This window comes from Corvus moneduloides, chromosome 1 (genome assembly GCF_009650955.1).
Source record: "Corvus moneduloides isolate bCorMon1 chromosome 1, bCorMon1.pri, whole genome shotgun sequence".
Taxonomy (NCBI): Eukaryota; Metazoa; Chordata; class Aves; order Passeriformes; family Corvidae; genus Corvus; species Corvus moneduloides.
Window position 1 is genome coordinate 39,661,265 of NC_045476.1, and position 13,680 is coordinate 39,674,944.

General features: G+C 44.4%; 1 protein-coding gene across 1 annotated transcript in view; it reads left to right on the forward strand.

Moving 5' to 3' along the window:
* The first annotated feature begins 4,204 nt into the window (after window positions 1-4,204).
* ZNRF2 (zinc and ring finger 2) overlaps window positions 4,205-13,680 on the forward strand; it is a 58,942-nt gene continuing 49,466 nt past the window's right edge. The window contains exon 1 of the mRNA XM_032107007.1: window positions 4,205-5,082. Within this exon, the coding sequence (XP_031962898.1) occupies window positions 4,611-5,082 (472 nt within the window). The 5' untranslated portion in view covers window positions 4,205-4,610. The remainder of the gene's footprint in view (window positions 5,083-13,680) is intronic.

A 13,680-nucleotide genomic window follows, 5' to 3' on the forward strand; every position in this document is an offset into this window, starting at 1 on the left:
ACCAAACCTTGAATTTGTCAAGCAGCTTGGTTTTTTTATTCCATGAAGATTGATCACCTTTTGCAGAATTGTTTTTCATACATCAGCGTAAGCATATGACTAAATCTTCATATGATTAAAGTCAGTACGTGTAAAGAGTTATTCAATGCAAATAAAAATCTAAGACACTGGATAATAGGGTCTCCTGCATCTATAAAAACACCAGACACCAGCTGGAGAGTCACTGACACCAAAATCTATCTAAAGAGATTCCTACAATAGGTTTATGTATTGTTTGTAATCACACTGAAAGGGATTATATGGGACCTATTTCCCTCAGCATACAGATATGAACATAGAACAGCCTCATCTGCTGGATGACTTACTCTAGCTACTGTGCATTTTGCACATCTTCTTTCAGGGGGATAAAACAGTTCTGTTTTGCTTTCCCTCTGAGCAACTGAACACATCAGAAGTCTCTATTTTCAGTTATCTGTGCTGAAGTGGTGTGCAGAGCTATTTCTTTTAAACAGATGAAATACACAGTAATGTAAAAACTGCACTGACGTCTTCCAGTCACAGTGTGCACTTCTAGCTTGGTACCTGCTCAGAAAATCTAGCTGGCCAAACCTTTTTAGAAGCCCACACTAGTTATTATAAAATTAAGCTGTATGTTATGAGGGTATGCCATTACTTTTTAAATCTTTCTCCTTTAGAAAAGTGTGTCTGATCAGTTCTGAACAGAATGAAACTGGCTGGCTTTATTAGTTCAGGGTCAGATGCTTCTCTCAGAAATGAAACTTTGCTTAAATCCTTGTTTCAGTGTCCCTTTAAAAGCCATCAAAGAAGGGGGCAGGAGGGGAGAGGGGAAATGACCTGTCTGCATAGCTCACTGTCGAGCAAAATGCAGGCCCCTGTTCCATTTATCAGCACACATTTTCCAAAATGTGCAAAATTATGAATTTACACATAATTGTTTATGCTTAGGAGACACCTGCCACCCGGTATATTCAAGGAAACTGGTCAAGAATCAAGTTCATTATTTTCGTTTGCTGATAGACAGGTGGTGTAACCAGAACTGGAGGTATGCAGCTTATAACAAAGAATAGTGAGTATATTTGCTTGTCTAAACCAGTTTTTTTCCCACTATCCTGGACAAGGAACAAGTTGTGCTTATTTAAGTATGAATACAATTCCCTAGATATGTTTCTACAGGAATAAAAGCAGCATTCACCCATATAGGCCTATAGAAGTTAATTTTTATATAACTATCTGCTTTTCCACTGAGTCCTTGAAATCTGTGGAAGTATGGTCAGCAGCAAGATATTCTACTTCCTCTCTGCAATGCTTCCTCTCATCACTAGTTACTTTCTCTTGTAACTGATGAAGTTTTTATGCAAACTACTTCTAGAGTGTAGTAATGAACAAATGGGTGGGGGTTACAGTGCCAGGTACTTGCCTCTACAAGACTAAACAGCTAATAGACATTTGTTAGAAGAAATGTTAGCTTGAAAACCTAACTGTACTGTTGCTTATATAAAGTGAATTTTCATACGTAGAAAAATTTCTATTCAACTATTTTTCAGAGAAACCAGGAAGAATTGAGGGGAGAAAGCTGGCTCAGAGGCATGGCACTTTTTTTTCTGAAGATGTAGATGTTATTTGAGAGATGTGTCTTGTTTAGACTCACACTTGATAGTGAGAAAACTGCAAATATGTCCTAGATGCAAAACAAAAACTGAAGCCTACCAAAGGAAAAAAAAAAAAAGAAAGAAAGAAAATCACATTGCACTGGGAGAAGTCATCTTCTCTGGGAGGGGAACACAGGCTGTCCTGTTGTTGTGATTTCCTTTCTGTGAAATATCCTATGCTGTTAAATATAATTTTCTGACTGTGAGACTGAGTAACTGGATGCCTTTTTTATAGGGTTTTTTTTCCACCATAGGCTTTATAATTTAATCCTGAACTGAATAAAATGTTATTCACAGTCAAATACGATCTGTATTTAATACCTACTCAATTCTTAAATCCACTGTAAAAAGAATACAGAAAGTACTGTAATACTGTGCAGCAATGTACTATTTTCAAAATGCTGTTTATTCCAGCAGCTGAACAGCTCTACTAGCACTCAGTAGTGGAAATTTTAAAAACTCCATAAAACTCTGAGCATGCTCCCTCTAACCCTGCTCCAATAGGGCTCAACATGCCACAGGCATTCTGTGAGCAGCAGAAATTATGAGTCATGTTTGCAACATCCTTTGCCCAAGCAGATTCCTGGAATCTAGCAGGATAGGAATTCCTACGGTAGCTTTCCTTTCTGTGGGAACATTACAATCTCTTTCTTCAACATAACTACTTATTTTCTATACTGCTAAAGTCTCTGAGAGATTTGGCTGAGGCTGGACAAGGATTTAAAAAGTAACCAGTGGCAGACCAGACACACAGATTTTCTTTCTGCAGGGAATTGAACAAGAAAGTGCTCATGATTGATCTACTTTGGAGTATCTACCACTGCTAGCAGAGACTGCAGCTTATAATTCACAAGTGGGGATGACATAGCTTGGGACGGCAGATTATCGACCCCAGCTGTCTGCCCAACACGCAGCACACAAAGGACTCTTCATGAGACAGCTGTGGAATCATTGCCTCTTGCTGAAGCGGGCAAACAGTTTATACCAGCATTCTCTAAATGGGGTTCAGAGCACTCACAGAGTGTCTCAGCTATCCAGAAAAGTGGTGTTGGAATGAAGTTAGGGCTAGTAACCTCCTGTGCCACCCTCAACGATGGTACCTCTTGCAGACCCAGCTGTGCACTGCAGTGATGCCAGAACGTGATCACATGCAGTTGGAACAGAGATGGCAAAAGGAGGTCTTTCGCATCTGAGTAGCATCAAAGATGCCACAAGTGTACATGCAATGCTCCATCATACTTTGTATTTTAATTAAGGTTTGGATCAGTTTCATTGTATTAATTATAAAATAGCTCAGATACTGTGCCATTGTGACATAGACAGGAATGTAGCTGGAATCCCTACTGAGCCAGTATGATGGAGAGTTCTGAAGCACTGCTTCATGGTAACACACCCTGTTTTAGAGCAGACAATAATCCATTAAAAAGAGCAGTTTTCCTCAGTTGACCGACTGTAGGAATGATGTTTATATAAATTCAGTGTATGTGACACTCAATATCAAACAAGGAACAAAACAGTTTTATGTCTCTGAAATGTTTTGTCATGAGCAAACTGAGCCTGCTATCCACATGGGTATTATTCACTGGGATAAAATTTTCATCTTAGTTAATCCTCGTGTAAAAAACATGACTTTGAGTGAGAGACTGAGGTATACAGGATTTTCCTGTATCACCTGTGAACCAAAGATGTCAGAGACTGTAATCCTTGTCCTGCTTCCCCACACGTCCACATACTCGGAGAGGAGAGACTCGCAACAAACCGTCCGGGTTAGAAGTCGCCGACACGGGAGAGCTCCCGAGGGGGCAAGCGGCCCTTACACCCACTGCCCCGCCGAGCCGGGGCCCAGGCGGGCAGCTGGGAGCCGCCCCAGGCGCCGAGGTCGGGCATCCGGGCGTTTGCTGGAGCCGCAGTGGCGGAGAACCGAGCGCCGGCGCGGCAGGAGGGCACCGCCGCTCCGCCACCCCGGCCCTGCCCGCCCCGCCGAGCCGCCTGCCGCTGCAGCCGCTCCTCTCCTTCACCTGCCGGGGCTCGAAGGGAGCGCGGGCGCAGGGGCCGCCGCCGGCCGTCCCCAAGCACGGCCGCTCGCCTTCCGCCGCCGGCAGTCTGGCTCTTCGTTGCTGCCCCTGCGGGCGAGGGGACAGCGAGTTCCCCTCGCGTGTGTGTGCGTGCGTGTGTCCCGGCGGCGGAGCCGTCGCGGGAACTCTCCCTCCCTGCCGAGGCGAGCGCGGCCGGAGCACACGCGGGCCTCACCTGGCGCTGCCCCGCACCTTGCGGGAGGAGCGGCGCGGGAGGCGGGGCGAGCCGGCGGGCCCGGCCCGTTGCACCGTCGCCGCCGGGGGCCGGTCTCCCGCTGGGCGCGGGGAGGGCAGGCGAGGCGGCGGCCCCCGCCCGCCGTAACCGCTCCCCATCCTGCCCGCTGGTGCCGCCCCCAGCATGGCGACACGGTAGAGGAGCGGCTGCGCCGGGGCGACCGCCCCCTCCCGCCTCCTTGGCACGGGCACGGCGCGCCGCGGGCGAGCGAGCGGCCTTGGCGGCGCTGCTGCCGCCGGTGCCCCGCGCAGGGCTCAGCGGCGGCGGACGAGGATGGCGGTGGCGGTCGCGGCGGCGGCGGGCACAGCAGCAGCAGCGGCGGCGGGGCCGAGCGGCCGCGCGGCGGGAGCCAGCACCGTCCCGAGCAGCTCATGGTGGCGCCCCAGACCCGCCAGCAGCGGCCGCTCCGGGGCCGCCAGCTGAGCCGGATCCCGGCGGGCGGCTCTCCCCTCTCCACACCGACCCACAGAGCGACCCGTCCCCCTTCCCCGGCTCTCCCTCTCCCCCCTCCCCGGCGCGACCCGCGCCTCGGATCGCCCCCGCCGGAGCCGGACTGCCACCACCCCCGGGCGCCGCGGGAAAGGCGGCGGCGGCGAAGGGCACCGGGCAGCGCCAGGCGGCGGCGGGACCATGGGCGCGAAGCAGAGCAGCCCCACCGCCGCCAATGGCCGCACCCGGGCGTACTCGGGCGGGGATCTGCCTTCCTCGAGCAGCAGCAGCAGCGGCGGCGCTAACGGGACCGGCGGGCGCTCGGCAGGCGGCGGCGGGCGCTACGCGCACCTGGCGGCGGCGCCTCACGCTGCTCCCGGCGGCGCGGCGGCCGCGGCGGCCGGAGGAGCGGCGGCGGGGAGTGCCGCGGGGTCGGCACCCCGGAGCAGGTCCTTGGGGGGGGCCACGGCCTCCGGGGCCCGGGCAGCGCAGTCCGCCTTCAACATCCCCCACAGCAGCGGCCCTTACGGCTCGCAGGACTCGGTCAGCAGCACCCCGGAGGAGGGCGGCCGGGAGCGGCCCGCGGGGGGGGGCGGCGGCGGCGGCTCCTCCGGCGGGCCCCGGCTAGTGATCGGCTCGCTGCCCGCGCACCTCTCGCCGCACCTGTTCGGAGGTAAGGGGCACTGGCGGGGCGGGAGGCTTTCGCTGCCTCTCCGGCGCTGCGGGGCCGGGGTTGCAGGCGGTGGGATGGGGTGTGGGGGGGTCTTTCCCCGGCTCCCGGCTCCGAGGTGGGACGGGTAATGAATCATTACTTGGGGAGAGCTGCGGCTCCTCCAGGCTGGCGTCCGGGTTTGGAGACGGGGCTCTCGAGCCGGCGTCTCCTATTGTCTGTAAGGAGAGCTGTAAAGGGGAGGTTAGAAATGAAACGAGCCCGGCGGCGAGGAGGAAGCGGAGCCTCTCCGGCCGGCGACTTTAGACTCTAATAGCTGTAATCAGTGCCTGTGTAAATACTCTTGCCTACTACTTACATAATTAGAATTTAATTGGATCGTGTGTCTCCGCCGTTTATTCTAAAATCGGACCAAACCCCTCTTTAGGCACTGATTAATGTGTGGCTGATGCTTGTTCCTCTTTCTAAGTTCTCGGTTCTCTGTTCAGAAAGTCGGTACAGAAAAACAGAAGTTAAAGTAAGTTTCTTTGTTAATGCCCCCTCTAAGAGTAGAGCCGGATAGCTGTCCGTGCCGCTGGAATACGGGCTTGCAGCACCGGTACCCTGTAGCCTTAAAGATGGGCACATGTGCTCTTGAGGCAGGAGGAACACTCGGCTAAACTCTAAAATAACCAGGAAGCTGAGGCCCTTTGAGAAGCACATAAAACGTGGAGCAGGTTGTAGTTTTTTTGTCTCTCTTGCACTACCGAGATTAATTGGGCTGTATAGGACGAGCATTTTACTGCCTGTGTTTTTTTAACTTGAAGTTAAAAATCATCTTGTTAGTTGTCAGCTGCTTTCAAAGCTGCTGACTCCTTTAAGTATTGCTCATTCTAAGGGCTGTTCGTATAGGTCGAACAATGTGCAAGTTTTATTTTTTAATGGATGTGTTCTTCATTTGATATTTTAAATACATATATATTTATATACACACACATACTTAATACCCCAAAGCTTTTTTTGGGGGGGGAAAGAAGAGGCTAATGTCAAGTGTCTACGTTTCTGTATTCTTATTAATCCATTTGTGACTACTACTTGTAGCAGGTTGGCTTTCTTGCTTTCTGTAATTCACCCAGTTTTTAACCAAAGCAGAACTGTCTGCAGCCTGACCCTCGCAGGGTACATGAGGTTTCTGTCACATGGCCTGTCGCCTCTGGCGTGTTGACCTCAAGACAGCATAGCTGTTACTTCCTATATCTAAAACTGCCTCGTCCCCGCGGTTGAACATTAACAGAAAGTTGTCAAACCCTATTATACTAAAATAATGTTTTCCTCTAAGGAAGAAAACATAACTATTCTCATAGTACCAAGCTGCTCGACAGGAGTGCTTTGTTGCAAGCATACTCATTACACCATCAAAAGTAGCTTGAAGGGGAAGAAGGTGCATGTATTTCTTTTAGTGATGAAAGGATGTGCTATCATGGAGTATCGTACAGCTCGTGCTAAGCACAAGGGAATCATTACGATGTGTAGCCAACTGTTGCTTGAAGGTGAAACTTTCTTTCCCCCCTCCTTGCTAAACATTGTACTGCAACTTGCCTTAGTGCCAGGAGGGAGTGGATTAAATGTAAATGAAGTGATGAGGATCAATGACCTAGGAAGTTGTATTCAGGTGCAGGAAGGTGTCTTCAGAATAACTCTGAATTTGATCCTACTTTTCTATGGCATGTAGTAATTTTTTGACTCCTGTACAACACTGTATTTTGTCCTTGGAGTGATGCAAAGCTTGTTGCTTTTACCAGTGCAGGAGAAGTGCCAGGAGGGGTACAGTCTTCATCTCCTCACTAATAAATAAGGATTTGCCTTATGTTAGGAGTATAACCGGCAAGTTTCAAGATAGAGTAAGATTTCTAATGAAGAAGCAAATGGAGTCACCACTATCTTGTGACCACATAAGAACAGTGTATCTTAGTGGGATGAATAACTGCTTAATCGTAATACTGCAACACCTGTGAAGGAGGCCTCACTTCAAGCATTATTCTTTCTTTCAATTTAAATATTTTGTGATATTAATGATATGTTACTCCACATCCCACTCAGTGTTGCCATCCTTCTCTAGTTGCATGCTTTGTGTTTTCTTGATTCCTTGTAATAACTACATGCTTGGAAAAAGTAGCCCAACTGGAGATTGTACATTAATGGCATCAGTATTCTGAAAAATAACTTGAAGCATTGTTTTTGTCCTGATGGTAGCTAGCTCAAGCTTGTCTAGGTGTGGTGTCTGGCATTTATCTTGTGGAGCTTGAGCATGTTTGAAGTCCCCTCCCTTGTTTTGTAATTTGCTAATTAGCTGAATTGTTTCTTTTTATCCTGAAAACTGCCAAAATTAATTGTGAGAATTAGCATAGCAATTCTGTGAAAATTAAAATAAAAAAGAAGAACAAGAATAACTTCTGTAAGTTGAACCGAATCTCCAGCTATTTATGTTTTTAGGCATACCGCTTGGCTTCGTCAGTCAGTGACATGTGGGCGTTGCATTTGTTAAATTACTGTAATTAATTTGCCATTAGTGAATTACACTCTATTGTCACTTTTACTGAGCTGTTTTGCATGCTGAAGTAATGTACAAATATTAACCCTCTGATGTAACATGCTTAAATCTATACTAAGCTTGTTAATACACCATTTGAATGAGAATATAAAAATGATGTTAAAGTATGTTCAATTATTGCCTATGTTCCTTTAGTAGGAACTGTAGTACTGACAGCCTTTCCTGACTGTGAAGGTCTTGTGTTCCTATCTGACCTCAGGCTAAGGCACTTCTATGAACAACATACAGTGAAGTAAATACTGCTATGTAGCTTTGTATCATCTCAGGGGGAGTTCAATTCAATAATCAGGGCCTTGGTCTCACCAAAAAAAAAAAAATCTATGCATGTTTAACTTTGTGCTGTGAGCATGCCTGAAGTAGGCTTAGGGCATTAAGTAGAGTGAGACCCAAATTCCATAAGATCTTATGGCACTCCCAGATGCAGAGAGGCCAAACCTGTGCATGACATTCAAGAGCTTTCTTGCAACACAGTGCCAAGTTCCAGCTTCCTTTAACGTGATAACACTTATCAGGAATTTTGACCAGTAGTTTCCCTGCTCTGTTCCTCAGTGAATGGGACTTCCCCTCTCTTACAGCCCCAAAGTAAATGTTCTTACCTTCTGTTACGTGTAGAAGAGTTGGCCCTGAGGACCATGGGACCAGATTCACGTTAGTTTTTCCACTGTGTTTTTAGCCATTACATATTTGTCAGCACTGCAGCAAAGCTACCACTGTAGGTACAGTATAGCTTGTTTTTGTCAGTGATGCAATTGGTTCAGATAAAAATGGGCTTTTGGAATGGTCTTTGCTTTGGGTAACTGCCGATGTGTTACTTCCATCGCTTAAAATGTTGACAGCTCCTCAGAGCCCTCTTCATGTTTATGTTCCTTTTTTTTGGTGGTCATAACTGGGAGAATTACTGGCAGAAACACTAGTATAAGTATCCTTCTGGTGTTCAAATTTGGGAATGTTGTTACAAGACAACAATAATGCCTTTAAACTGTTTTTTGTTTTGTTTTGTCACTAAGTCTCTTAAGGAATGATATATAAAAGTTCAACTGAAGATAGCAGAAACTCAAACATACTGAGTTTTTAAAATTTCCTCATCAGTTCTTCATTCAAGATGATTGAGCAGAGACTGTACAGGAATTATACAAAATCTCAGTTTGTGTTGTATATGGTCATATACAATTTTATATGTTTTTTTTAAAATAGATTTTTAAATATATAGTGTTATCAGACAGCTGTTAACAGCCTTCATGCCTATGTCAAGATTTGGAGTAGTGATTTGGAGATTAAGTTGCATCTGTTCAACTTTATTAGGAGAAGGAAGTTTGTTACATTCTTCTTAAGCCAAATAATGATCAGACTTCTTTTATGAAGTATTTTACAATGCAGCATTTATCACCAGCTACTGAATGTACATAACACAGTATGGGTAGAACCTTACAGGTATATTATAGTAGCATCTGTTTGTAATAATAGCTGGTAGAAGTAATGAATGAATTCTTCATTCTATAAGAGAAAGTTTATGAAAGCCTGAGGTTATAACCTGAATTCCTAGTTGGTTTGTGGGAAGCAGATAACTGTAGAAGAATGATGTGAATTTTTACAAAGAGTTTTTTAAATGTCTCTCAAACTGCCTAGAAGACCACATCTTGTTTTGTTTCTCATCAGATCTGTTTAGTTATATGGTACATTTGGATAGATTTTTGAGGTTCTCTTCATCTTTCTCGCACCTTTTTTGGAGGGGAGTATAACTGTCCTTTGATCACTTCCTTGCCCTTCTCTTCCAGTATGACACATGCATTATTGCTTTGAGAAATCACGAAACTCACGAAACTTTGGGAAGTGTTCCTTGCAGTGGGACTGTTGGGATATCCTGTGTAAATCATGTTAGAAGCAGTGAAACTTATTATTGTATTTTCAGCCTGTATGCCCTGGTACCACTTGACATATCATCTCTTCCTGGCAGATGGATTTTTTTTTTAAATGTTTGAGGAAGGCCACTGAATCTTTGATACAATATGTATTTCTCTAAATTGCTTCCTAACCATTCAGAATGAGGAAAGAGTGGAAAGATTTAGAATACTAAAAACTATACCTTTTCCATTAAAATTCCGCCTTTTTAGAGTTTGATAAAACTGCTATTTGCTGTTGCAATCACAAAAAAACCCAATTCCATATGCTTTTACAGATAGTTTTGCTGTTGCTGTTCATAGGTCCTAGAAGGTGCAGAACAGTGAAAGCAAAGGAGGTGTCTCTGCTTGGGTGTTTTGATTTATTTCTGTTCACTTGGTTGTGCCAGTGAAAGGCAATCATATCCATGTTTATCCACTCTGGAAAAATGAGAGGCTCACTGAAGTCTGCTGATTGTAGAAGAAGGTTAAAATGGAGACCAGTCAGAAAGCTGAGAGAGAGACACGTCTGTATGCTTACACGTAGCTTCATAAACACAGAGCTGGGCTGGTGGAGGCAAGGGATAAATGTGTTCAGTTACACCAGTGAGTTGACTCCAAAGCGAGAGAGAAGAGTCACTTTTGCAGTCCTTGAAGATATGGAGGATTTTGTAAATACTTTAGCATCCCCTTCACCAAAATTGAAAAATTGAAAAATCCATTGTGGTAAGAGAGCAGTCGAAGGATAAGTCTATTGATAATGAGCCTCAGAAGGTCTGTTCTGACTGATGGGTTTGAGAAATCCAGTCCCTTTGCAGGGTCTTGCTGTTCCGGTGTTTAGTTGGGCTTCTCTGTTCCTGCATACATTCAGTGAGCAATATACAGTTCCTGGTTTGGCAGCAAATGTGTAAACCCTCCTGAGGAGGGGACAAGAAAAAGTAGCAAAAGTCCAGCACCACCAGCCACCTGCTCCAGCTCAGTCAAGAGAGTGCTTTTAGTCTCAAATGTTAAGTGTTTGGACAAAGTGAGCTAAAAGAAGGACTGTTTGAGACTTTGGGCGGTGCTCATGAAGTCCCTGGGAGTCATTTTTCGTTTCCTTCGGCTAGAGACTGGTGTCTGTGGTGACGAGTAACTTGGGGCAGTGAAGTAAAGACTGAGGTGAGTGATAGAGGATCTTTGAAAGGCTTCTTTTTTTTGAAGGGCTTCTTTTATTTTTTGTTTCCCTCTCCCTGCCTGGTAAACAAAAGGAAAAGCCAAGTAATAAAAAATGGCAGCGCTGCATTTGTGGGAGAAATGTAAATAGTTAACCGTCTGAAGAAAAGGAAACAGCCTAATTGTAATGGCATATATAAATATTTCTTTTGGCTATCAAGGTAGTGATAATACCTGATTGAACCTTTGCAGTGCCAGTTCAAACAAAGGCCTTCCTCTTATTTGATGTCTTTTGAATACCTATGCAACCCTGATATTCTGACAGTGTGTCTCTCCTCATGTTCTGTCATATAATTGCAGACTAGTCTCCAACAACCTCATAAGTAATTTCTTTGTCTCATAAAGAAAGCCTTTTGTCACTGCTAGAAATTCAAAACTATCTTTAAAACACGTTGCCTATGCATCTGTTTGGGTAAGTTCTCCTCCCCTATTCTTGCTAGCTGCTCATGGAAAACTTCATCATGCAGATGTTCTTGATTTGCTCTCTTAGCCTTGCAGAAAACTTTTAAGTTTTGAATAATTTTGTGAAAAATTTTGGGTAGGTTTTCCTTGCTATTTGCATGCAATCAATTTTATATTATTTTCAAGATTTTTCTGCAGCATGTCTACTGCCCATTAATGGCTTAATTAGTTTCAGGAGAGGTGTATGGTCATTTCTACAGATTGCGTTCATTTACTGTGTTAATGGAGCATGTTGTTCTTTCAGATGTTCAACCCGTGAAAAGAAAGTGAGAAATCTTTGAATGCTCTGAGTTTCTATTTTGGAGCATCTTTAAAGAACCGCATCTTTCCAATCAAAAGAAAACAATTTGTATAAAACCACAACTACCTGAGTAAAACCAGAACTGCATGTCTTAAGCATCTAGGAGAGTGGTTTTTGTTGTCTACTATCTGGATAGATATTCCCTAAACAAGTGCCTATGTTCCCAAGACCAGCTTTCCTTTGTAAATTATCATTGTGACTTTCCTGAGGATATCTCAGTGTGCATCCAGAGGTCTTTGACCTCTGTTGTTTGGTAGGCTTCAAATTCCTGGTGCTTGCAAAAATGGGAGGGTAAGCCATAGAAAGAATGAGGCTGGTTCTCCCTTTCACTCAGGACATGCTTCTATTTTCTGCATGGAAATTGAATAGTATTGACCTGGAGAGATCAGGAAGCACGCAGGAAAATCTCCTAGGGCTCAAGGTGTCTGACTGCCTGCCAGACAGAATACCAAGTGGTGTGTGGGGTTTGACTATCACTCTCAGTTGTCTTTAGGAACTGACCTAACTGGGTGTTTTCTTGCTAGTCTGCTCTGTCTCAAAATCAGACCACCGCAGCCTGTGCACAGTCTCCAAAGGGTGGGTGTGCTGCATACCATTGGGGATATTTTTAGAAGATTCTGTTTGCTGACTGACTTAGTGTGCTATAAATACAGAGTTCTCATCTGGCATGCACTTTGCGTGTCTTCTAGTAACTTATAATAAATTCACCTAAGAATAATGGCAAGGAGAAACAAGCTGTTACGATTAGTCTGGCTTTCCATACAAAGTGTCATTTACATAAAGCAATTATTTAGTAGCATTTTAACAGTAAATGGCTTTTAAAACTAGTGGTATTCCAAAACACTTCCTAGTTGGGCTCCCATAATTAATCCTTATGTCAGATTGATCTATATTGCATTTTCATTATGGTTTTAAAAGTTGGAGTTTTTAGATATGGGAGGTTACTTGAGCATCTGGAATACTGTCAATACTAGTAAGTTACAGTCTTTTTAATGCCAGTACTAGCATATTCCACAAAGGCTATTCTCTGGTAAAAAATGAAGCTTAGTTATGACTCTCCTGAATATTTTTTCCCCTGAAGTATAGGTGTATATAAAATTTCTTGAGTTGAAATATAGTTAAGGCACTTACAGGACTCAATGCAAAAGGGGGAGGATCCCATATCTTATTAAAATACAGATGCATTTGTCTTTGAGTATTGAAGACACAAAATTGAAGGATGGGTTCTTGCTGAATTGTACTGAGTGTAACCTAAATGCAGTTTTCTGTACTGCTAAAATAAAAATTGTCATAGCATACACTAACAGAAGTGAAGTTTTCCATGTGCAGCAAAAGAAAAGCTGCTCAGAGGTGCTTTCTGTAGATTGCCTGAGCACATAAGCAGTATTTTGAGAACCTTGATTTTTTTGTAATGAAGTCTGGACCAATCTGGTGATAGTCTTTCAGAAAACTTAAAAAGCAGATTGTCATCCTGTCAAGAATCTTAGATAGTTCCCTGAAAATCATGTTACTTTGAATCCTGATTTCCTGCAGCTATCAGAAGTTTTACTTATTGTAGAATGAAGAACATCACTCCTCCTTTATTATTCTTCAATGTGAATATGGATAGAAGTTCCGGTTTGGGGAAAAAAATCTTGCTTCTCTTGAGAAAATGCTGTGGCTCTACCAAATAGATCAGAGCATCATCAGTTAAGCAAATGTCAGAGAGATAGTGGTGGACAATCAAACATAAAGAACAGTGAAAGTAGTAAAATGTGGTTCTCTGTGGTCATTTAACTGCTTTGCTTTCACTCTGAGGCAGTTCTCTTTCTTCTCACTGTCTTTGCTGCATCAGCAAGAATGACTGAAGTAGCATAAGATGCCAGACTTGAGAATTTGCTGTCCATTTTCTTGTGTGTGTTGTTGTCCTTTGGGAAGAATGAGTTTAAAATCACACACCTGTGTTCTGAATATTGGAAGGCATAGTTTCCATGTCTGTGAGTGGCTCAGGGCTCCTATAATGTCTTGCACTGGATATGAATCATTCATCTTCACAGCTGATTGGGATGAAGTTTTCTAAAAGGTGGTATGACTGAGTTCAGGTGTGAAGTGCCCAAATACAGGGTTAGCTATGCAACTTTCCTTCGGATTTTTCAATGCTGTGATTTTTTTCAACCTCA